Source organism: Protopterus annectens, chromosome 13.part0, assembly GCF_019279795.1.
Source record: "Protopterus annectens isolate FY-2018-M chromosome 13.part0, PAN1.0, whole genome shotgun sequence".
NCBI classification, from domain to species: Eukaryota; Metazoa; Chordata; order Ceratodontiformes; family Protopteridae; genus Protopterus; species Protopterus annectens.
In genome coordinates this window covers 175,238,249-175,264,708 of record NC_056747.1, presented here as the reverse complement: position 1 = coordinate 175,264,708, position 26,460 = coordinate 175,238,249, and the positions used below count along the sequence as shown (strand labels likewise).

The following is a 26,460-nucleotide window of genomic DNA, read 5'->3' as shown; positions in this document are numbered from 1 at the left end:
CCTGCTCTGTCATCATTTCCACTCTTCCCACATGACATTCCACACCCATGTTGTTGCAGGACAAGTGTTGTACCTTGCATTTGTTTGCACTGACCCTTAACTGACATTTCACAATATTTCACCAGTGCCAATTTCCTGACACCAAAGAAACAATCAGGCGCTGACAAAATCTAAGACAAGACTAAACATAATTTTCTTGTGAGATGCCCAGAGCCCCTGAAACCTTAAACTGATGCAAGGCTTGCTCAGTAAATGTGAAATCCCCAAATAGAGCAACCACCACTGAAAAACCTCCTAACATGATCAACAGCATTTTGCTGCTCTGCTGATGTCTGTGATGGTGTTTATGATGAACAGATGTGCTGCTTCCTGACAGGCATGCATGTTTTAACAAAATAAAGGAGTATGGGAAACTATTTATTGTCTTTTAAACTGATACAAAGAAGCATTAAATTTGGTCATGCCGGTCTTTTTACATGCAAAATTATCCTATTTTGTGAACACCGGGTCTCTTATGGGCTTGCATACTATTGTAATGATTGAAAACATCAACTGCAAAAAGTGCACTTTACTAAGTGAACAAAAGAAGTAAAACCTCAATTAACAATTGTAAGTCTGTTTGCGTCTTTCGGCTTTTCCCGGTTAGGGGTCGCCACAGCAGACCTCCGGTCCGCTAATGATTGGTAGTTGATTTTTACGTGTCGAGTTACCAGCCCTGACACACAACCTTCAACGAAGGCACGCCCATTCATGCATATCTCCATGCAGAAGACGCTCTAGCTGAGAATCGAACTGGACAGCGTCTTACTGTGAGGCGACAATGCTACTGCAGCACCACCAAGTACAACTGCAAAAGACAACCTCAATTAACAATTGTAAGTACAACTGCAAAAGACAGAGTTCCTGTTTTCATTCAGATACTACAAATCTAAAGATTGAGGGATAAATAGAAAACAGTTTCAATAGTGGAGTAATGAAGATTATCAGGGACATCAACAAATCTTCATTTCTGCATGTACTTAATGACCTCATTTTCAAATATATAATTTTTTTTAACAGTGCATCACAGCACGTCTATTTTAGGTAGGAGCATACATTTGTTTCAGTGTAACAGCTGCCTCTTTATATATTAGATAGTGATGGTCTGGTGCTCTTTTGAAAACTTAAAACACCAGAACTAGCTTATTTATCATGACAGCAATAAACGGTTAAATACGAATACAGAATGGGGCAAGTGGAACTCTGCCCACCTTCTAGAACCTAAAATGTCAAGCAGATCATTCCAACCCCCAAAGGAATCTTACAGAATCCCACACAAACTTGTGGAAAACTAACCAATAAAACAAAGCTAATGAAACAGGGCTACTTACTTTTGTTTCAAATGCTAGATGTTAGACCTCCCCCAAAGAATGTCCAAAAAGACTAATACAAAACAATATCTCATAACATCCAAGTGATGCCTCCAGGTGCATCTGCAATGAACTCTTACTGACGCCTGTAGGCATTAAATATTGCTTGTTCTTATTTGCATCAATAATTCCAAAACAATGCTTTGTACAAGGTTTTAAAAGATTTCATCTTAAAGCCTACGCAATGGAAAACTCAACTGCATTAATATTTGACCTCTGTCTAGTGCAGGTAAATGGCTATTAACTGTTGTTTTTATGACATTAATTTATATAGGCATAATTTTCACATTTGTCTAAATATCTCGACAACCAAGTAAGAAGGAGAGAACTCCGCAGCCTAATATGAAAGCTGCCAGCTAGATGAATAAAATGCAGATGACAGTGTGTGTGTAAGTTGAGTGGTTGCTGAGATATTGTAAGTTGTTTACAAAATATTACAAATGTAATAGTTACTGTGACTTATAAAATTCAGTTTAAGTCCTAGAACCTAGAGAATACTACCACTATAAAAAGAGCTTGTGCTCTTATACTTCTTTCATAACTCCTATTTTTCAGAGATATGAATATTTGTTTGAAATGTGAGGACATAATTTGATTCTGTCAAAAGGCTTAGGCTCCTCCCACTGGAAGTTACAGTGCAAACTTCCTGAGCTCCACTGCAGTGAATGAGATATAAAACAAATAATAGTATTTCAAGTGAGCAATACTCCCCAGTATATTACTAAACAGTGTATTTGCTAATCATAAACATAACAGGCTTATTCACCACACAGTGAAACTAAGGCTTCTCTAACCACACATTATTTCCTTGTATGCTGACCTCCTGAGCTTTGCCCTCAAGGTCACTACTGGTGTTCAGCATTATTGAGCAGATGGAATAGTGTATGTAAGGGATTATATCTAGGACTGCACTATGTTACTTCCTAAAACTTTTGGCTTTGGCTACTGGGATAACAATGTCTATGTGCAACTTACTATGCATCTAAATAAAACAAGACAGACAACACATCAAGGGAGTACGCATATATATTTTATGAATTAATTACTTAATGGTCAGCTTGACAATGGTGTTATCTCACAAATATAAAAAAGAAAAACACAATGCACTAATTTAGTACAACTTTTTGATCCATTTTATATAACAATGTCCATTACTGTACAACTTTTTGGTCCAGCTTATATACCAATATCCATTAACACATCTGCCTCTAAAGCAGCCATAGATAAAACAGACCACACAGACATCCATGTAGGTATAAATGGATATTTGGCTGATCTTCCTAATAAAAAATAAATAAATAAATAAATAAACGTGTGCTATACAGTCTGAAAGTCACATATGATGGTAAACTCTCAAACCCATTGACAAAAGCAATGGTCAGCAGTGTCTTTTAGTTAAGAAATGGCAAGACTGCTTTAATGAACTGGCCCATAAAATACATTTGAAATTCTTAAACCTAGACAGATAAGTATAATCTGCAAACAGTGCTAAACAACAACAGTGATTCTCTACAGCCTCTTTAAGGAGGCCTGATTATAGCCCTGATGTTCTTTCTACCAGCGGTACACCCTTGGTGAATGGGCTTAAAGCAAATTCCAAGTTTATCAAAGCTTCTGTAAGTCCAAACCCATGGACAACTCGGCTCCCGTCTATGTGCCGATTTCACAGAAAGGTGACCAGAGGTATGTCATCATTATTTTCATTAAACCAACACTTCAAAACAGAAGAGATGTTTCTTGAGATCACGTTCACCCCTTGGCTTGCATATGATCACCGTAGGCAACTCCGTTCATGTCAGTGACTACACCTGAAGGGGGTTCTTTGTGTACAACATATCCATTTTCACTTGTAGATTCACCTGTAGTACACCTTCAGATCTTTGACAGTCATACTCAAATGCCACCATCTGAATTATATCCGTCTCGCACAATACAGTTTCTCAGCAAGGATCGCCATCAAGAATGGCCACTACAAAACAGCACTGCAGTAGCCAATCAGGCGCCGAAGCTGTTTCCACAAATGCCAGTGTAGAGAAACCCCATGACAGAAGGAGTACCCTATGTGAAAAATCACTCAAGGTACATACGTGCCTGACTGAGGAGAAGCCATTTTCCCCAGTTTCACTGGACATCAATCCGATTTCTGGATACTACGTCCAGACTTCGTGAAAAGATCTGCAATGGCAAACAAGTGTTTCACATCACTTTCTTCAATATGTCATGCAGCGAGGTCTCGGCATAAAGTTCATAGGGTTAGGAATAAAGTTCATAGGGTTAGGATCAATCTGTGAAAGAAATAATAACATATATGAACTCCAAGTGCTCAAAACAATTAGGCTGTAACAATCAATAACTATGACTCATTAGCATACTTTATAGCACTTCAGCTGTGCATCACTTTACACAAATAAACCCCATCAGGATCAATATTCCTTACACTAGAATATGATTATAGCATCACTTCGTCTAACATGAGCAGATCAGGACAAATGTACAGCCACAGAAATGAGACTTACTCAGTCCCATCACGTTTGACAGTAACAGTAATGGAGCGGTACAACACATTCCATCACTTTTGAGAGTAACAATAACGGAGCAATACAACACATCCCATCACTTACCACAGTAACAGTAATGCAACAGTATGACACATCCCATCACTTACGACAGTAACAATAACACAGCAGTATGACACATTCCATCACTTAGGACAGTAACAATAACACAGCAGTATGACATATTCCATCACTTAGGACAGTAACAATAATGCAGCAGTATGACACATCCCATCACTTACGACAGTAACAACAACACAGCAGTACGACACATCCCATCACTTACCACAGTAACAATAACGCAGCAGTATGACACATCCCATCACCTACCACAGTAACAATAACGCAGCAGTACAACACATCATCACTTACAACAGTGTCAATAAAGGAGCAGTATGACACATTCCATCACTTACGACAGTAACAATAACGGAGCAATACAATACATCCCATCACTTACCACAGTAACAATAACACAGCAGTACGACACATCCCATCACTTACGACAGTAACAATAACACAGTAGTATGACACATTCCATCACTTACAATAACACAGCAGTACGACACATCCCATCACTTACGACAGTAACAATAACACAGCAGTACGACACATCCCATCACTTACCACAGTAACAATAACACAGCAGTACGACATATCCCATCACTTACGACAGTAACAATAACACAGCAGTATGACACATCCCATCACTTACCACAGTAACAATAATACAGCAGTACAACACATCACTTACAACAGTATCAATAAAGGAGCAGTATGACACATTCCATCACTTACGACAGTAACAATAACACAGCAGTATGACACATTCCATCACTTACGACAATAACACAGCAGTACGACACATCCTATCACTTACGACAGTAACAATAACACAGCAGTATGACACATCCCATCACTTACGACAATAGCAATAACACAGCAGTACGACATCCCATCACTTACGACAGTAACAATAACGCAGCAGTACAACACATCATCACTTACAACATTATCAATAAAGGAACAGTATGACACATTCCATCACTTACAACAGTAACAATAATCAGAAATAAGACAAAAAAGTTACAATAGTGGGAATACAGATGTTTTATCCTTCTACAGTCTACTAAGAGGAGAAAACATTTGCCAACAAAAAAATAAAAAGACATTTCCACAATATTTTATATCAAAATGTAGTAGATGTCTCAGAATTCACTGTACACATTTCTAAAATTTCAAGTAACATAAATTCTTGGATTAAGACATGGCTGACTTACTAAGGTAATGTTTCGACTGAAAGACAGCAACAAACTTTTAGTGGACTAATGGATGGAAAAACCATGGCTTACTCAAAAACAGAAATCACCAAGCTTATATAACAAAGAACCGGGGAAGAGGATACAGGAACATGTGAACAACAGGAAATAACAAAGGCCCTTTCAGTGTAGGTAAATGGCCAACCTTACATCAGGATATCAGAACTGAAAGGGAACATGGTATAAATCAACCTAACAAAATGGTTAACAGAGTCAAGACACAACAGCTGGAAGAATTAAACTGGTTTATTGAGTGGATTGTCTATGTGTAATGAAACATTTGAATAGCTACAAAAATACTCATGAGAGACCACATACTTTTTTTTTTTAAACAAGGGTGTTGATTTTATGGAGCTTATGCTGTCTATCTAGAGTTCTGTTGCATGTATGTAAATACACATATGCATGTGACTGACAGTTTGACAATGGTGCTAAAATATACATGTGGGGAGGTGGATATGCTCTCTCACAGATGAGGTTTTACTGCAAAGCTGAGGTAGTTATGCTTTTGATATGGACACTCCTGTCAAAAGTCTTCACATATGTTAAAAATAGTATAATCTCCACAAAATACACAGTCTTAAAGAGGGAACCAAACATGCATACCCACTTAGAATCAGATGGGTTGGGAGGGTGGCTTAATGGTTAAGGTGTTTGCCTTACAAACACAAGGTGCAGGGTTTGAGTCTCACAAGGGATAATTGGCTAGGCTTAAAATGGCTCGCAAGGGCAGTTAGCTTAGTACTAACCTATGAACCTACATGTACCCTTTTGTTGTTTATAAAAGAGTGCTACTTCCACAAATTGTCCCCCCAAACATACATACCCATTTAGAATCAGATGTGCACCCTTTTGTTGTTTATAAGAGTGCTACTTCCACAAATTGTTCCCCCAAACATACATACCCACTTAAACAACAAAAGGGTACACATCTGATTCTAAGAGTGCCACTTCCACAAACTGCCCCCCCCAAACATACATACCCACTTAGAATCAGATGTGTACCCGAGTGCTACTTCTACAAATTGCCCCCAAACAGTATATACTTCATCCAGCAACTTTTCTGTTATGACACCTGTTAATTCAGAGCTCCTACCACCAAACATCCATTTTATATTATATAATAATATAATATAATATATTATATATACATGTTTCCCTACTTGTCCTTGAATTGTGAATTCTTCAGATCACATTTCCACAATTATATTTAATTGTATATTCTTTAGTACTGAATATAAATGTGCTAAGATTATAGCTTTTTCTTCCTACTGTGAAAGGAATGTACATCAATCCATTTTTATTTTTTTACACTGAAATCTAAGCTACATTTTGAAGACTGCACTTCCTACAGTTTTAGTTACTAAACTGGTAACTGCCAACTGAGATTTTGCAACTTCCTCTCTTGTTAAAAATAACAATAATAAAATAAAGAGGAACCTGTCTTTTATGGTGGTCGTATTGTGCCATTTGTGGCCTCAGTTAGCCTGTAGATGTGACATATATGTACAAACACAAATAGGTGCTGCAACCTTAGAGAAACAGTGAGACCATTTTTTGACAGTACTCCTCTAAAGTGGTGTGCAACATCAGAAAGTGGGAGAATAAAGTAAAAGGGGCTCCTCCCCACCACACGTGCTTCCCTGCCAAAAAAGGCATGCTTTTTATCAAATGCTTAGTGTGCAATTGTCATAAGCAATACTTTAAATTCTGTTTCTATATCTGGTTCTGCTATATTTGACAGGTTGAAAATAGTCACAACCCCAAAAAATACACCATCTTACAGGGGAACCATGCATGCATACATACCCACATATAAACAGCAGCATAAGCATCTGAAAGTGCAGTCAAGTTGATAGCATTACTTCTTTTTAAGAAATACTATAAAAGTGGAAATCGTTCAACTTTTGAAATGGTCTCTCACACTCTCTTGATCTCTCTCTGTACCTTTTTTATATATATTTTTTTTACTTTTTGTCAGCTGTAAAACTGTAGAAGTGTAGACTTCAAAATATAGCCAAGATTTCATTTACTGGTGCCCATAAGGATTAGAACGAAACAGAAAAGATAAACATGACATCAGCATACCTCGGAGTAGACTGGGGGAGGCCGCAAGCGGAACTCTTGAATGTATGCAAAATACGGTCTTTCCAAGGCTCCTTCAAGCTCCTCTTCCATTACTGGCGGTAACATATGATGATCACGATTTTCAGCAGGCACAATATCAGCATAATCAGGGGGTGCTGAAACATAGAACAAAGGAAAGCCTCATATACACTGCATTCTTTACATTATGTAACACATTACTTACATTAACTATCCTTTTGCCAACCACTTAAAAGTTTAAATCTCTAGATCCAAGATCTCAAGGTAAACAATAAACATGAAAGATCACACCCAGCATAAAGCAGTGATACATTCTTATTATTCAGGGAAAATATGAATTTACACAGAAGCCATTCCAAGGCCTACTCAGAAGTCGTTTTCTGTCAGGACTGCTACTTGGCATACCAAGAATTACTTTGGTCCCTCTAGTGCTACATAACAACTGACAAAGACAAACCTCAAACAGATCAACAGGAGATATCATCTCCAGCCTACCATACTAAAATTCCAGTCAAACTTATTTGTTTTTGCCATGCAGATGTCCTCCCTGTGATGGAGTGAGTCTCCTGTGGGTGCTCCGGTTTCCTAGGTGAACTGGACACTAAATTGGACACAGGTGTGAGTGTGTGTGTGTCTGTGTGTGTGTGTGTGTGTGTGTAAGAACAGCAGTACAAACATAGGATCTAGTAACACTGGATGTCCGACTGCCAAATGGGTGAAGAGGGATTGTGCCAATTATCAGTGGTAACTCCAGGGCTAAATTGGACGTCTCGGGAATCTCCACTCAAACCTGGGAAAAAAAGATCTTCATTACAAATTCATCTGTTGAAGTGACACCCTGATCCCATGTGCAAAAATGGATTATGGATGGACAGATGGATTAGTACGTTTTTGGCCATTAGCTCAGTCCGACTTTCCCAGTTATCAAATGGCAAATAAATAAAAGTTTTAATAAACAGAAGTTGAGTTGCCTTAATCACTATTCAGAAGATAAACTTTACATATAAAACATGTTGCAGCAAAACTTCCTTAACTTTTTTTTTTGTTTACAAGTTACCTTTCATATACCAATGGAATCAAATGAAGGGTACAAAATTCAAAAGAGAACAAGTTTTACACAAAAAAAACATAATTTTCCCTTTCTTTTTTGTTAAATTTATTTTCATTTCAGTCATTTGCACTTCTGGCAAGCTCAGTATGCAGAAGTGCCCTTTTCACGAATGAAAGTGACCTCACTCTGGTTAACTAATTTTAACGATCACAATGGCTGCAGCTGGAGACTTAAATTAAATCCCAAGATTGTAAGAATCTGCTCTGACTCTTCTAAACTATGTGCAGGGCTTTATACTTTGTTGTTTTAAACCATTATCTTGTTTACCACTAACCATTTGTGTAATTTGTCTATGTTAGTCATGTAAGGTGCGTGACAATTTCCAAGTCCCACTCTGGCAATTTTAAGGCATCAGCACAGTTTATGTAACAGGAGAACAGGTAAACAAGGAGCATCAGTGACATACTCAGGAAGATCAGGCCCAACATAAAACAGTGCAGCGTGATCTTACTTGCACCCATTTTCCATTCGTGATGCCCTATGCGACAGCTAACCACAAACCCTGTTTACTGGTTAAGCAATTATTTACTTTTTTTTTTAAACACACAAACTTTATAACCGATGAAACTGTGGCACAGAAAAATATGTTTCACTGAGAGAGTGTTACATGACAAATGTACACTCAGCTACAAAACATTCTAAAATATTTAAGCACTGTTTACTTTATCCTACATATAGACAGTTCTGTTCTTCTTTCGGCTTTTCCCGGTTAGGGGTCGCCACAGTGGAACTCCGGTCCGCTAATAATTGGCAGGAGATTTTTACGGTGCCAAGGTGCCAGCTCGACGCCCAACCTTCAACGAAGGCACGCCCTACGCATGTTTTTCAAATGCCACTCGACCGTGGGGAGGACATGCAAACTCCACACAGAAGGTGCTCCAGCCGAGAATCAAACAGGAGAACCTCTTGCTATGAGGCGACAATGCTATCGCTGCACCATCACAGCTTCCATGGTTAAATTAACTTCATCTGCCTCTAACTTTCAACAATACCAGACTGGACATTTAATACTGAAGAAGCTATTACGTTTTCAATACAACAGGTAATATCTACTTATGCAAAGCAAAGAGAAAAAAATATATCACTATAAAACGGAAACAAATCAGTGTCGCTAACTCTCAAAGTTGTCTACTTACGTTCTGGCTGTTCAGGAATAGCCATTCGAATCCATTCGAGGTTTACGGAATACTGACTACTAACACTGGATGTCCGACTGCCAAATGGGTGAAGAGGGATTGTGCCAATTACCAGTGGTAACTCCAGGGCTAATTTGGACGTCCCGGGAATCTCCACCCAAACCTGGGAAAAAAAGAGCTTCATTAGAAATTCATCTATGCATACTTAACTAATTTTCATCAAGCCTACGTTTACATTTATAGGTACATAATTACTAAAAAATGAAAGTGCAAGAAACTACAGTCAATTAATCTCAGAGAAGATGTGTCTAAATGTCAGATATTTGCTAATGTGTGTATTTTTTGTCTAGCTGAACTGCATTAAAAAAGAAACACTCAATTCTGCTTCATTTTCCTGGATCAAGACCTCACTGAGCAAAATGATACTAGGCCTGTTTTTGCAGGAAAATGGCAAACAGTGTCACACATATTTGGTGAAGAACAAAGATTTGCATAAAATAAAACCTAGCCCAACAACCCATGCCCAACATACTTGTCTTGTGTGAGGAAAGTATTACTACTGTACAAAAACAGAAGATTAGTAGCTCTTTAAAGAAAGCACTTAGAATGTTGAACAGAGGTCATGCTAAATGCAAAAGTACCAAACAAAATCTGCAATACATGCTTTTTTGCCCTGATTTATGGAGTGTGGTGACTTGAAGTTGATTATAATTTAGTAAGGGATTCTGATGTTCACGACGTTTGTTTCACACTTTTGTGTTCAGTCCAATCTCCATTTGGGAAGTTGATTTATAACCATTATATCTTTGATATACATTTAAATGCTTGCTGTGTAGACTACCTCGGATGGTAGGCAATGCATAAAACCTAGTCCTGTAGGGAATAGGTTCATAGGTTCATACTAGGCTATCTGCCCGAGGGCATTTACAAGCCTAGCCCATAGTTTTGTGGCTTACGCCACCCCTTTAGTATGGGGAACTATACCCATTATTTTGCTGTGCCTCTGTTGAGCAGTGACACTGAGGTAATCCCTGGGGTATATCTGCGATCTCCCATCCATTGGTCAAGATTTCTCTTGAACAAGGCCAGCGAGGTGCTCTGCCTCACATATACCGGGATTTTATTCCACAGCATAGGGAGTCTTTGGGTGATGAATCTATCCCTCCAGCATGTCCTATTAATAGCCGTGTCGAGGTTTAAGTCTCCGCCCTTGTGGCTCTGACGGATCTAGATTTTTGAGGTGAAGCATATTCATCAAATCTGGGTTTGACATGGCCTTGTATGTTAGGCAAAGGTCACTTCTGAGCAAGCGTGGCGACTGAATAGAGCTGGAGTTCTTTCAGTCGGGCAGCATAGGACAGATGTTTGAGACCCTTTATCCTTTTGGTGAGGAACTTTGTGGCCTCTCCAGCTGCTGCAAGTGTCGGATCAGATACATTCCGAATGGGGCATTGTACTCAATCATTGGTCTGATGAGTGATGAGTATAGGAAGTCTATGACCTCCCTTGATCTAGATGAGAATCCCTTCATGATAAGGTGGGCAATGTAGAAGGTCTTCCTAACTACTTTAGCTACATGGGTGTCGAATGACAAACTACTATCAACCTGGGTCCCCAGGTCCCTGATAACTTCTTCTGTGCTCAGTGGATTGCCACCTATTTGGTAGCTAGGGGTAACCTTGTTTTTCCCGAAGGGTATGACTATGCATTTTTTGGCATTTAACTTTAGGCCATGGCTCTGGCACCAGTTATCTGTTTCTGTGAGACCCTTCTGAAGGATATCTGTGTCAGATGTGTTTTCTACTATGGCGCCCAGTTTGCAGTCATCTGCAAACTTTGTCAGCCATAACCCTCCTGTGTTTGCTTGTACTTCGGAAAAGTAGATGCCAAACAAGAGTGGGCCCAAGACTGAGCCCTGTGGTACACCACTTGTGACAGGCTTTGAGTCTGACATGGCGCCAGCAACTCTGACCCTGTGGGTTCTGTCACTCAGCCAGTTTGCAACCCATCTTGTGATGAATCACACAGCACACAATCACCTTCTTACAAAGTATACAGGTCTGTTGCCACTCACTGGTAAACTTGTTCCTAACACCAAGAATATCAAATGCTTATTACACTTATTACACCCTAGATCCCCACAAAGACAAGCACACGCACGCACACACACACACACACACACACACACACACACAACGCGGTCTTGCCTTGTAATTTCATCTGCCACAGATACTACTACTTGCTGATCGCATCACAACAACACAGTCCTTACCTTAAGTGTATATTCCACACGAATGATACGGCAATGCAAGATTGATGGACCCAAGGGTGGAATTTTCAAAGCACGGCCATGCCACAGTTCCCTTTTCCTTCCAGGAATCGAGTCACCATGGAGTGTTGAGACTACAGACTTCTTCTGCTTCATGGTCCCACGAGCAATGAAGGCCTGAGTCTGGATAAGGGCAGCCTTTGGTATCACAGTGCGAGCAGTGCCATTGTCGATTTCAGCAAAAATAGGAATAACTTCACCTGGAGATATAAAATCAGAAAATATGAGGTTTGAAACCTGTGAACCTGGTGTAGGGTTAACAGGTTTGCCATAACGATCAAAACTTCTATTACACAAGGAATGTGACCTACAAGGTATTTCATTGAATATCCTCTGGTAACTTACACCATGCTATGTATTCCAACAGCCATATTACCTAATCCATTTCCGCAAGCTCATTATAATTTTTCTCAAACTACAGTACAGCAAAGCATGAAATTCTTTAAACTAAACCTATGCACAGTAGCTATCAATGCCCTATCTATAACCTAAAAATACATACTGTATTCACTAAAGCCTTAGGCTGTGACCAAACCAGACTGGTTACTTTCACAGACTTCAGCTCCTGCAAACACATACTCACATTACAGACTGCTCCACTACACTAATGTGAGACATTTGCAAAGAACCAGGCAGCTGACACACACCTGCCTTGCACCACTACTTGTTTCATTGGATTCTCACAAGAAACTGCTAGCAGCTTTTCCTTATCAAACCTAATATTCTTGTCATTCGGTCACCTATGCAGCTACTAATCGCACACTGTAAACAAGGTTAGCACAAGTCCTTCTGTCACCTATGCAGTTAGTAACTGCACACTGTAAACAAGGTTAGCACAGGTCCTTCTGTCACCTATGCAGCTACTAATCGCACACTGTAAATTTGGTTAGCACAAGCCCTTCTGTCACGTATGCAGCTACTAATCGCACACTGCAAACATGGTTAGCACAGGTCTTCGTCTGCATCCTGAAAAGAATACTGGTACAGGACTTGTGTTTTCTTGTTCCCACCTCACATTATGATTTCAGTTATGTTGAATGTTTCAAGAAAAGTACTTCTTAAACCTTTTATATTTTTCTGTGAAAGGCTTTACTCAATGTAAACTGAACACTTCTAATTAAAGAGGGTAGGGCTACCTTACAGATACAAGAAAGCACAACAACTTACTAGGTCAAGCACATTTTCAGAGGAGATTCAAGGAGGAAAGCTCCCACACAAGACAATACACAACGAAGGATAAATCCGTATACAATTTAGACAGGCAGGCTGAAACACATGTCCAATGAAGCTGATCTTGGTGGGCTGACTGCATTACTGAAGACCTGTGTGCAACTCTCCAGGTCTCTTAATCCAAGCAGAAAACAGCACTACCAGTTTAAAGGACAGTGCAGCAGTCTGCCTGACTGAAGTCCATACTGTTAAACCCACAATGAATCTGCCCTTCCCAGCTGTAAAAAGAGGACATACACTGTGCAGTGTAAGCAGCAGACATTTACTGCATTGACAGACGCTACTAGTTTACGTTCTCATCTGCAGAGAGGACATCCTGCATGTATAAGTAGCACAGGAGCACCACTTTACCAGATGCTTCCAGCTGATATTCTTATCCGTTGCGAGTTAGGAATAAACAGCTCAATCTGAACAAGGGCCACAGTACATCTTTCAACTAAACAATCTACTAAGTTCAGCCAAGGGTAAGCTTGCAGGAATGTGTTTTTTCCACTGTGCTCACCAGGCGTGTTACATCTGCTCCACCTACAGGACTCTGTGGAGCCACATGAAGCAATCATCTCACCTGTGAACACTGATGGGTAAACTACAGGAGAAAGGTTTTGTGCAAAGTAACAACACTTCCAATTAAAGAGGGTGGGGCAACCTTACAAACAAGAAAAACAAAGAAAGAAACAGGCAAATACTAAATTACTGTGTATAGGACATTACCTTTTATGCATGCGAAAACAGTTACTTTATATAAAAAAGGACATTTCCACAAGTGTGGTTACCTGGTGTATAGCCTTTCCTGTCAATTTTGGCAGACAGAGAGACTTGTCCAAGGTTGCAGTACCATATTCGAGCCATCTTTTCCTTTGCATCGGCCTGTGGTGCCTAAACAACGAAAAGCGAGATGAAAAAATTCAGCCACTCTGGTAAACATTTACAGATGTTCCCACAGAAAAAAAGGTATGAGGACAGATTTTTGTATGCACCTACAATAGGGCAAGATATAAAGGATTTAACTGCTATTACCAAAGCAAATGAGTCTGAGCTCTGAAACCTCCTTCAAGGGGTGCACAGCACTACAAGACCCCAGAGATGAAAGATATGCAGGTAAATAGTAAGCAATTTGTTCATTGTAAACTGAACCACATAACTGGTACAGAGAATCATGCACAACTAATGTCAGAATGTATTTTATAGTTTGTATATTTTTTTGTATACAAATAAACGTATTTTTTTCGTATTCCAAGTACATACTATTAAACTTCTTTAACATAATCAAAAATGCTGCTATACAACAGACAGCATCCCTTGTTAGTACTCCTACTGCCTAATGCAGCTTCTTAGGTAGCAGGAACATACCGGGTAGCATAAACACATTTCAAGTTAATCGAACTACAACAGGAAAGAGAGCAGCCTAAGCTAAACATTCTCAGCACTGAAACACTATCCTTAGTGTCTTAAAAATCTCTTTCTTAAGCCCGGTAAATTAATGTCTGCAACATACTTACCAGCAAGGCTGGAGTGTTGATATCTATTGGTTCAATCACAGTGAACTCTTTCTTCACTTTTTTAACTGTTGTCCATGGTCGGTGTAGCTTTGCTTTTACCCAGTAACGGATACTGCCATGTTTGCCTTCAAAAGAGGTGACAAGGCCCCTGACATAAAACAAGGAAAATGCAAAATTACAAGCAGGTATTGAAACAAAGTTGTGTGTGCATGCCTAATAAACCTTACAGACATTAAATGGGCTAATAAACAGATGCAAGGTGACTGGAGTGATTTGTTATTGCTGTCCTGCTTTTACTCTAGAACTCATTCAAAAACCCGCTGGACAGTTTCTCACCTTCTGAGCGGTAACCTATCACTGCTACACTACAATGTACCCACAGTGAGCTCCCGATGATGTCACTGCTCACCTTTGCACATAGTACTCTCTTGTTTATGCTCAAAAAATTCCCTTACTTTATGCATGTTAACTTTTGCAGTACTTTGCAGGCTGTTCTCTCTATTCTACTTGAATTGTCACTAAAGTTTATGGTCAATTCAATAACATGCTTCATTCAGATATTTAAAGCAGGTATGGTGGTAAAATTGTCCCAGTACACATCTCCTAGTCAAGTAAGGACTGAAACAATAAAATGTGATGTAAGGACCTAAAATGGACACAACATAACCAGGGGCAGTTTTATCCAGAGATACTTCACTGTATTAAAAAAGGTCAAGCATCAGACATCTAGCTTCCCTGCCATACTACTTAAAAATGTTACTCTGTTAAATGCAGCATATTACACACAGGGATGTCTAGGTCACAGACATGTTGCAAATGTGACCACAATAACACGCAAAATATTTTGTCAGACATTTAAAAACTGTAATCAGTGGCAAAACTTTAAAGCACTTCCCAGTGAAATATTCATTTTCTTTATTTTTGCCTGCTACTTATAGACCTCAAGTAAAAATGAATACACAAAAACTGCCCTCTGCAGTACGCAACTGAAAGGGTCTGCAAACCCCTGTACAAGGCATGCTAAACATGTACGTTTGGAAAGCACATAAAAAAGTTTTATAATAACTCTTCTTACTCTTCTGGGAGTTGGAAACTGAAAGCAAATTCATGTCTTCCAGCTTGCAGCACGGTGACCTCATCGTTTTCTGTAGAGAGAAGACAGAGAGAACTGAATTAGTACACAGACTAGCACATTCAGCTAATGTACTTCCTTGTTTTTATACTTCACGAAAAACAGCATCCATGCTGAAAGGCTGTGCTTTACATGATGCCAGAAAAGAAATACTACCTGCATTAGCCAGCCCTTTGTTTTACACTTCACTAAAATCAGCAGCCATGCTGCGAAGGCAACACAACAGAAGCAGAGTCAGTACAAGCTACCGTCAGCAGATACCCGACGTACTCGTACTAAAGATACCATGAGCAACAAACAACAAAGCAACATGCAGTAGTGTGCTATGCCTTTGTGTCCCCGTTGTGCAAATGACTGAAATGTCTGGACAAACATACATCCTGACAGCACCTGCTACCAGAGTTTAAGGAGTAGGGCCTTCTAGAGGTTGTCCAGAGGCTCAAAAATTCCACAACATTTTCAGAAACTATAAAAATAGACACTGGCATTTACTGTGCTGTAATTATAGGAAATAACGGACTGGGTGTCATCGGGACTCCTAGAGTACTCAGAGATGCTGACCACTTGGGTATTAAGTAACATGCTGACACTGGAAATTGGGGGACCGTTTTATTGCTCATGTTCTAACCTCAAAGTTTAGCAAGATGCATCATTCAGCAGGTAAACTGCATGGTGTAAGCAGGATGTACAATTCAGTAAAGCTTGGGGGCATATTTTTAATAAGGATTGCAGCTTAGAAATAATTCACGTCTATGCCAACTGAATGCAATCAGCTTTATGCAAAAAGTGTATGTACGCAAAGACACAGGCTGCAAAACAGCAAACAGAATAAAAGGATTTGCTTTCCTTTTTAGACAAATTCAAATTCCATTCTATTTGTTAGTAGTTAGGGTTTTGAATGCAAACAACTGATGTATATTAAATGAAGTTTCCAAACAACAAACAAATGTCACAACTGAAATACCACTGCAAGCATTTGTACATAGTATAACAAGAAAACGAGGAGCTTAACACAGCCCCCAACCCCACAAATCATCACTGCCAATGCAATATCCACCAACTTCAAGGCAGATGCTACTACTGTACACAGGTACGCACACCCATTGATTTACATGCTTAAAGCGCACCACTTCCATCTTCATTAATGCAGAACAGAAGACAATACTGTCTCTCTCCAAGTCTAACTGGGAAACAGCCACAGACATGGATTATACATGTTCACCTTAACTACATAAACTTACTTAAATTAAAGTCTTAAAAGAACACAAGCTGCTTGCAAAAAGCTATGTGCAGTCTTTGGCCAAAAGTGGATGAAAAGTAACTTTTCAGCTACCTGCTTGCAGGAGTGTGTCATGATGGTTGATGAATTCTACTTCATCACTGTAGTTTTGTGTGTAAGCTGTACTTGAACCAGCACTGCGAGACTCAGTCCAATGTGCTTTTGCAAAGCCTTCTGCATGTAGCTTCAGAGACCAGACTTTGGCTTTAGAAGTAAGTTCCAAAACCACCTTTCCCGATACAGTGTCCCCAGGACCAAACACTGGAACATCAGTGCACTCCAAAATGATCTGCATCTTTTTCACGTTATCAAGCAACATTTTTGCTGTCTTCTTTCTCCTCAAAATGCAGGAGTACTTTACTTCCCTGATAGCGGATCAAAGTTTCACAACAAAGTATTCTTTTCTCCAAGATTCACTCAAAAGTGTGCTCTCCGTCGTCAAGTGTTCTTTTAAATACCAACAGCAATCAAAACTAGGAGGAGAAAGCTCCAATGACACAAACACGACACTACACTTACCCAATAGGAGTGCAGGCATCCTCTCAGCTCACTTAGTAACACCCTTTCAGCCAATAGTATGCGTGTCCCTTCAGTTGGGGCTGGACTGCTGACGAAGACAGATGGTTTTGACTTGCAGGAAAACAAGTTTACTGAGCATGCCTGAACTCTAGGCGAAGCCCAGAACTTCAGACACAACGAAGTGGAACAAAGGAAAATAATCCTGAATGCAAGCAAGAGGTCATCTGTTCTTAATTATTGACTTAATAGTGTTCAGCTGTGCAGGGCAGTATTAAAAGATGGCAAAATACCAAAGCACTGTGTTAACAACATCTTTTTAAAGGTGTCACCGTAAACACCATCAGTGCCAAACAGTTCTCAGACATGGAGATGGAAGTGTTTATGACATTCATGAGTAATTTAAGTAAACAAAAGCATTTTTGTAGCGTTTCTCACAAACGGATCAAAGCATACAATTTTTACATGGCACACAAACTATGGGCTTTTATGAACTCCACAATTTCAGGGAAAAAAATTACAAAAAACAATTGCTGCTGCTGAAGTTATTAATACATTGTATCATGTCTTCCTCCCAAAAAAGAAAACAGACTGCCAAATCCTGTATTTGCCATAAATTCAGAAGAACTGCACTATCCTTTCAGAATAATAGACTCAGACAGTAACAGCACATTATGTGCATCTTGCATATGTATTTAAAAGAAATAAAATGCAAAACTATGCATATGAAAACAAGTCCTTAAAATGTTGTAAGCCATGAAAACAATGTTAACTAACTGAGAACAGGACATCATCGGTTCATTTCACCTCCTTCTAGATAAACACAGTTGCAACAAATGCTCCTCCAATACATGCATTCACACAAAAAAACAATGAACTACACTTTAACAAGTCAACTCATATTGCTCACACAAAAATAAAGCTATTTCCCATACCCGGTATGGGTTCATTTTCAGAGTAACATACAATTGCTCGTCTGGCATTAGCAGTCATGTTTACCTGCTGTTCCATGGAAAAAGAAAACCCTGCCCGACTAGCTACAAGGTGCACATGCCACCATGGCAATTTGCACACCACCACAATGAACACCTAACTGCAAGCTGTAACACACACTACCTTCTTTTCTCCAACACTGAGTTGGACAAACTGTTAAACCCTCATACTAGAACCTATATGAACAATAATCTAAAGAAATCCAATACACTCAAGCACTTGTTTTTCTTTTTGCATAGATAACAGCCCTGTTAACAGTTATAACTGTTTATGTTCAAATGGTTGACATGTAAGATATTATAAACACACAAAATTTAATAAATTGTAAACACTAAAAACACATGTACTAAACTAGTGAACAGTCTGCTACGTTAGACAGGGAAAGTCTTCAGTGACTGAAATGTAACCCCCCCCCCCCCATACACACACCTTCAAGTCATACCACACTGGTTAAAAGAAAAACATTAAGTATAACAAATATATTCATAGTGCATTTCCTTCCAATACAACACAAAGCTTTAGGTTAAAGATACACCCCCACCTGTTAAATGGCTACACTTTGTTTCACACACTAGAGTGACAGATCACACTATTATAGTTTCAAGGCTCTGGTTTGTTTTCCAGTCTGGAACTAGACAGTAAACATGACAGAGGTAAGTTGTTTATTAGCACAACTCTGCCATCTAGCGGACAATGGATAGTATAAGTCAATGCAGACTCAAAGAGCAGACAGAAAATTGCTTTAAAAAGATTTCATAACTCTGCATATAATTCAAGAACTTCTCTCTCACCGCTGATCACAGATGACTAAAAGACATACAAAAGAGCACAACCTGGCCATATTTGTTCACAGCTGCATACCTTCAGCAGGGGCCATCCTACACATTACAGCTTCTGAATGTTTTCACATTGCTTTGTGGTTAACAAGATACAAACATATATTTATAAAATGTACATTTACAAAATCAGTAGGACAGCTCCAAGTAACGTCTGGAGTCAAATCAGAAATGCAGACATTACGCCATTCAGTCTTCTGTTTGACATAATCGCATCCAATACAGATAAATACAAAAACAAACAGGATAAATAACAAACTGATGAAAAATGAAAAAAAGAGTATCCAACAACAAAGGCGAGACCCAGAACCAAGACTAAGACTGTTTGAGGAAGCACTTTTCGTTGTCGTATATACGGCAACTTCTTCAGATTAATACAAACAAATAACCTTACAAGTTTATATAGTAGATACAACAGATAAATACGAGCATATTACATCTGGTTATGTAAGCTTATACTTTTTAAGCAAACCAAAGGTAAATCAGCATTGCCCTCCTCAATCCATCCATCCACAACCCCTTTTTCCTCATGTTTGCATATGGGGTCAGGTGGGTTCAAACCGCTGGGTGGCTAGCCCTGCTGCAGTAATTCTTCCACACCACACACCCACTTAAACCTACAGACAATTCACAGTATACAATCCATCTACTTACTGCTTGTCTTTGAAATATGGGAAGAAACTGAAGCACCTGACGGAAACCCATGCAAACAGAGGTAGGACATGCAGATTCCATACAGAAGGCACCCCCAGCAGAGAATTGAATCAGGAAACTTATTGCTGTGAGGTCCTCAGACTAAAATGGTAGCTTTCACTCTGCTCAGTACCAGTGAAAACTCTCTCAGGCTTTAACTCATCCCCTTTACTCAATGCACTGCTCACAGATCATTTTGGCTGAAGAAGATCAGACCCCGAAAGGCCAGGGGATAATATTGAGGAGGATGGACCATGACCATGCAGGTCTACCATTAAGGAAGGTACATAACTTTCAAACCGGACACGGTCTGCTTCATCATTCGCAGTCGCTAAGAAAGTGTGTTACCACCCCCAAATAAATGTAGGGTCTGGTCTTTGAGGCCCTGTCAAGCTTACAGTGCTTCATTATAAGCACTCAGAGAAGCAATGGTCACAGACATACACACATTTCCTTTTTGAATGCACCTCTAAAGAAGTAAGTCATCACAGCCCTCACAGAATGAGTTTTAAAAGGCATCTTTTTATTATATTTTTCATAACAAACTAGATACACTAACTACATGCATAAAGTAGGTCTGTAGACTTTCTAGTCCAATGTACTGAATGCGTAATACACATACAGTAAAATATCTTTTCTAAAGGTTTTTGTCCCATCCAGTAAAACTGCAACTGCATTCATGTCTTTAGTAGAACAAATACTCTCCTTTACTGCCTTAAATCAGGAAAAAAATACAGAAAGATGAACTGACTGAGGTTTGCCTCAATAGCTATTTGGGCATGAAAGAAGGGCTTGTTCACAGGATCACCCTGATTTGTAGAAGACATAAGGAAGACTGGTAGACCTGAAGTTATGATTGCAGAAGTAATGGCTATTAAGAAAAGGGTTTTCCAGGAAATATATTTTAGTTCTGCTCTAAAAGCTGGATCAAATGGTGGCAGTGTGAGGGTTCTCTAATATTAAATGCAAGTTCCACAATGGTACCAGCTCTCCGAAAGGAGGCCTAATGAGAAAGACACCTCTAAACGAAGCCTTATGAGACCTCCAAAAAGGTCAAACATGGCTTATTAAATTATTGGTGGAAAATCAGAAACCGCTGAAATGTGACCCTAAGTGAAGGAATAGCTGATGGTGGTATCAAATCTCTGTGAAATGTAATCCAGAGACTGTAGGCACTGGAGCTATAAAGAGATAAAACTTAATCCCTCCCCCCAAACAGAGAAACATGTCCATTTGCATTTTTACATTTTCTTCTTGCTAGGCTTTCGTGGAGAAATATGGATTTAGACTATTCCGGATGGGAAACTCCATTCCTGGACATCACTGGAACTGAAGAAACCAAATGGTTAATTTGAGGACATGAATGTTCGAATGAAGCTTGCCCAATGGATGATTTAGTGAGGTTCTGAAGGGTCTCACCCTGAGGAGTTACTCCAGAATTTGAGGCTAGAACAAAAGATATGATACTCGAGTTATCAACCCAAGTACCTAGATACTGCAAAACCCAAGTACCTAGATACCACACTACAAGTACCTAGATACCACACTACAAGTACCTAGATACTGCAAAACCCAAAGTACCTAGACACCACACTACAAGTACCTAAATACTGCAAAACCCAAGTACCCAGATACCACACTACAAGTACCTAAATACTGCAAAACCCAAGTACCTAGACACCACACTACAAGTACCTAAATACTGCAAAACCCAAGTACCCAGATACCACACTACAAGTACCTAAATACTGCAAAACCCAAGTACCTAGATACCACACTACAAGTACCTAGATACTGCAAAACCCAAGTACCTAGACACTACACTACAAGTACCTAAATACTGCAAAACCCAAGTACCTAGATACCACACTACAAGTACCTAGATACCACACTACAAGTACCTAGATACTGCAAAACCCAAGTACCTAGATACCACACTACAAGTACCTAGATACCACACAAGTACCTAGATACTGCAAAACCCAAAGTACCTAGACACCACACTACAAGTACCTAAATACTGCAAAACCCAAGTACCTAGACACTACACTACAAGTACCTAAATACTGCAAAACCAAAGTACCTAGACACCACACTACAAGTACCTAAATACTGCAAAACCCAAGTACCTAGATACCACACTACAAGTACCTAGATACTGCAAAACCCAAAGTACCTAGACACCACACTACAAGTACCTAAATACTGCAAAACCCAAGTACCTAGACACTACACTACAAGTACCTAAATACTGCAAAACCCAAGTACCTAGACACCACACTACAAGTACCTAAATACTGCAAAACCCAAGTACCCATATACCACACTACAAGTACCTAAATACTGCAAAACCCAAGTACCTAGATACCACACTACAAGTACCTAGATACCACACTACAAGTACCTAGATACTGCAAAACCCAAGTACCTAGATACCACACTACAAGTACCTAGATACCACACTACAAGTACCTAGATACTGCAAAACCCAAAGTACCTAGACACCACACTACAAGTACCTAAATACTGCAAAACCCAAGTACCTAGACACTACACTACAAGTACCTAAATACTGCAAAACCAAAGTACCTAGATACCGCACTACAAGTACCTAGATACCGCACTACAAGTACCTAGACACCGCACTACAAGTACCTAAATACTGCAAAACCAAAGTACCTAGATACCGCACTACAAGTACCTAGATACCGCACTACAAGTACCTAGATACCGCACTACAAGTACCTAGACACCGCACTACAAGTACCTAAATACTGCAAAACCCAGGTACCTAGACACCGCACTACAAGTACCTAGACACCGCACTACAAGTACCTAGATACCGCACTATAAGTACCTAAATACTGCAAAACTCAAGTACCTAGACATTGCATTACAAGTACCTAAATACTGCCAAACCCAAAGTACCTAGACACTGCAGTATTTAGGTAACACACTACAAGTACCTAAATACTGCAAAACCCAAGTACCTAGACACTACACTACAAGTACCTAAATACTGCAAAACCCAAGTACCTAGACACTACACTACAAGTACCTAGACACCGCACAAGTACCTAAATACTGCAAAACCCAGGTACCTAGACACCACACTACAAGTACCTAGACACCGCACTACAAGTACCTAAATACTGCAAAACCCAAGTACCTAGATACCACACTACAAGTACCTAGATACTGCAAAACCCAAAGTACCTAGACACCACACTACAAGTACCTAAATACTGCAAAACCCAAGTACCTAGACACTACACTACAAGTACCTAAATACTGCAAAACCCAAGTACCTAGACACCACACTACAAGTACCTAAATACTGCAAAACCCAAGTACCCAGATACCACACTACAAGTACCTAAATACTGCAAAACCCAAGTACCTAGATACCACACTACAAGTACCTAGATACCACACTACAAGTACCTAGATACTGCAAAACCCAAGTACCTAGATACCACACTACAAGTACCTAGATACCACACTACAAGTACCTAGATACTGCAAAACCCAAAGTACCTAGACACCACACTACAAGTACCTAAATACTGCAAAACCCAAGTACCTAGACACTACACTACAAGTACCTAAATACTGCAAAACCAAAGTACCTAGATACCGCACTACAAGTACCTAGACACCGCACTACAAGTACCTAAATACTGCAAAACCAAAGTACCTAGATACCGCACTACAAGTACCTAGATACCGCACTACAAGTACCTAGACACCGCACTACAAGTACCTAGACACCGCACTACAAGTACCTAGACACCGCACTACAAGTACCTAAATACTGCAAAATCCAGGTACCTAGACACCGCACTACAAGTACCTAGACACCGCACTACAAGTACCTAGACACCGCACTATAAGTACCTAAATACTGCAAAACTCAAGTACCTAGACATTGCATTACAAGTACCTAAATACTGCCAAACCCAAAGTACCTAGACACTGCAGTATTTAGGTAACACACTACAAGTACCTAAATACTGCAAAACCCAAGTACCTAGACACTACACTACAAGTACCTAAATACTGCAAAACCCAAGTACCTAGACACTACACTACAAGTACCTAGACACCGCACAAGTACCTAAATACTGCAAAACCCAGGTACCTAGACACCACACTACAAGTACCTAGACACCGCACTACAAGTACCTAGACACCGCACTACAAGTACCTAAATACTGCAAAACCCAGGTACCTAGACACCGCACTACAAGTACCTAGACACCGCACTACAAGTACCTAAATACTGCAAAACCCAGGTACCTAGACACCGCACTACAAGTACCTAAATACTGCAAAACCCAAGTACCTAGACACTACACTACAAGTACCTAAATACTGCAAAACCCAAGTACCTAGACACTACACTACAAGTACCTAGACACCGCACAAGTACCTAAATACTGCAAAACCAAAGTACCTAGACACCACACTACAAGTACCTAAATACTGCAAAACCCAAGTACCTAGATACCACACTACAAGTACCTAAATACTGCAAAACCCAAGTACCTAGACACTACACTACAAGTACCTAAATACTGCAAAACCCAAGTACCTAGACACCACACTACAAGTACCTAAATACTGCAAAACCCAAGTACCCATATACCACACTACAAGTACCTAAATACTGCAAAACCCAAGTACCTAGATACCACACTACAAGTACCTAGATACCACACTACAAGTACCTAGATACTGCAAAACCCAAGTACCTAGATACCACACTACAAGTACCTAGATACCACACTACAAGTACCTAGATACTGCAAAACCCAAAGTACCTAGACACCACACTACAAGTACCTAAATACTGCAAAACCCAAGTACCTAGACACTACACTACAAGTACCTAAATACTGCAAAACCAAAGTACCTAGATACCGCACTACAAGTACCTAGATACCGCACTACAAGTACCTAGACACCGCACTACAAGTACCTAAATACTGCAAAACCAAAGTACCTAGATACCGCACTACAAGTACCTAGATACCGCGACTACAAGTACCTAAATACTGCAAAACTCAAGTACCTAGACATTGCACACTACAAGTACCTAAATACTGCAAAACCCAAGTACCTAGACACTACACTACAAGTACCTAAATACTGCAAAACCCAGGTACCTAGACACCACACTACAAGTACCTAGACACCGCACTACAAGTACCTAAATACTGCAAAACCCAGGTACCTAGACACCACACTACAAGTACCTAGACACCGCACTACAAGTACCTAAATACTGCAAAACCCAAAGTACCTAGACACCACACTACAAGTACCTAAATACTGCAAAACCCAAGTACCTAGACACTACACTACAAGTACCTAAATACTGCAAAACCCAAGTACCTAGACACCACACTACAAGTACCTAAATACTGCAAAACCCAAGTACCCAGATACCACACTACAAGTACTTAAATACTGCAAAACCCAAGTACCTAGATACCACACTACAAGTACCTAGATACCACACTACAAGTACCTAGATACTGCAAAACCCAAGTACCTAGATACCACACTACAAGTACCTAGATACCACACTACAAGTACCTAGATACTGCAAAACCCAAAGTACCTAGACACCACACTACAAGTACCTAAATACTGCAAAACCCAAGTACCTAGACACTACACTACAAGTACCTAAATACTGCAAAACCAAAGTACCTAGATACCGCACTACAAGTACCTAGATACCGCACTACAAGTACCTAAATACTGCAAAACCAAAGTACCTAGATACCGCACTACAAGTACCTAGATACCGCACTACAAGTACCTAGATACCGCACTACAAGTACCTAGACACCGCACTACAAGTACCTAAATACTGCAAAATCCAGGTACCTAGACACCGCACTACAAGTACCTAGACACCGCACTACAAGTACCTAGATACCGCACTATAAGTACCTAAATACTGCAAAACTCAAGTACCTAGACATTGCATTACAAGTACCTAAATACTGCCAAACCCAAAGTACCTAGACACTGCAGTATTTAGGTAACACACTACAAGTACCTAAATACTGCAAAACCCAAGTACCTAGACACTACACTACAAGTACCTAAATACTGCAAAACCCAAGTACCTAGACACTACACTACAAGTACCTAGACACCGCACAAGTACCTAAATACTGCAAAACCCAGGTACCTAGACACCACACTACAAGTACCTAGACACCGCACTACAAGTACCTAGACACCGCACTACAAGTACCTAAATACTGCAAAACCCAGGTACCTAGACACCGCACTACAAG

The 26,460-nt window shown here is 39.8% G+C and overlaps 1 protein-coding gene across 3 annotated transcripts in view; it reads right to left on the bottom strand.

Moving 5' to 3' along the window:
- Window positions 1-2,417: 2,417 nt before the first annotated feature.
- The window catches only part of ARRDC2 (arrestin domain containing 2), a 127,098-nt gene continuing 103,055 nt past the window's right edge, over window positions 2,418-26,460 (bottom strand). For 2 of the 3 annotated variants that reach the window (XM_044090754.1, XM_044090753.1), the window contains exons 2-8: window positions 15,770-15,839; window positions 14,695-14,842; window positions 13,969-14,071; window positions 11,909-12,165; window positions 9,637-9,799; window positions 7,372-7,526; window positions 2,418-3,694 (exon numbers count right to left, since the gene is read on the bottom strand). In XM_044090754.1, coding sequence (XP_043946689.1) covers window positions 3,620-3,694; window positions 7,372-7,526; window positions 9,637-9,799; window positions 11,909-12,165; window positions 13,969-14,071; window positions 14,695-14,842; window positions 15,770-15,839 — 971 coding nt within the window. In that variant the 3' untranslated portion in view covers window positions 2,418-3,619. Of the gene's footprint in view, window positions 3,695-7,371; window positions 7,527-9,636; window positions 9,800-11,908; window positions 12,166-13,968; window positions 14,072-14,694; window positions 14,843-15,769; window positions 15,840-17,159; window positions 17,532-26,460 lie in introns of those variants that run through there. The other variant, XM_044090755.1, reaches the window with a different exon arrangement.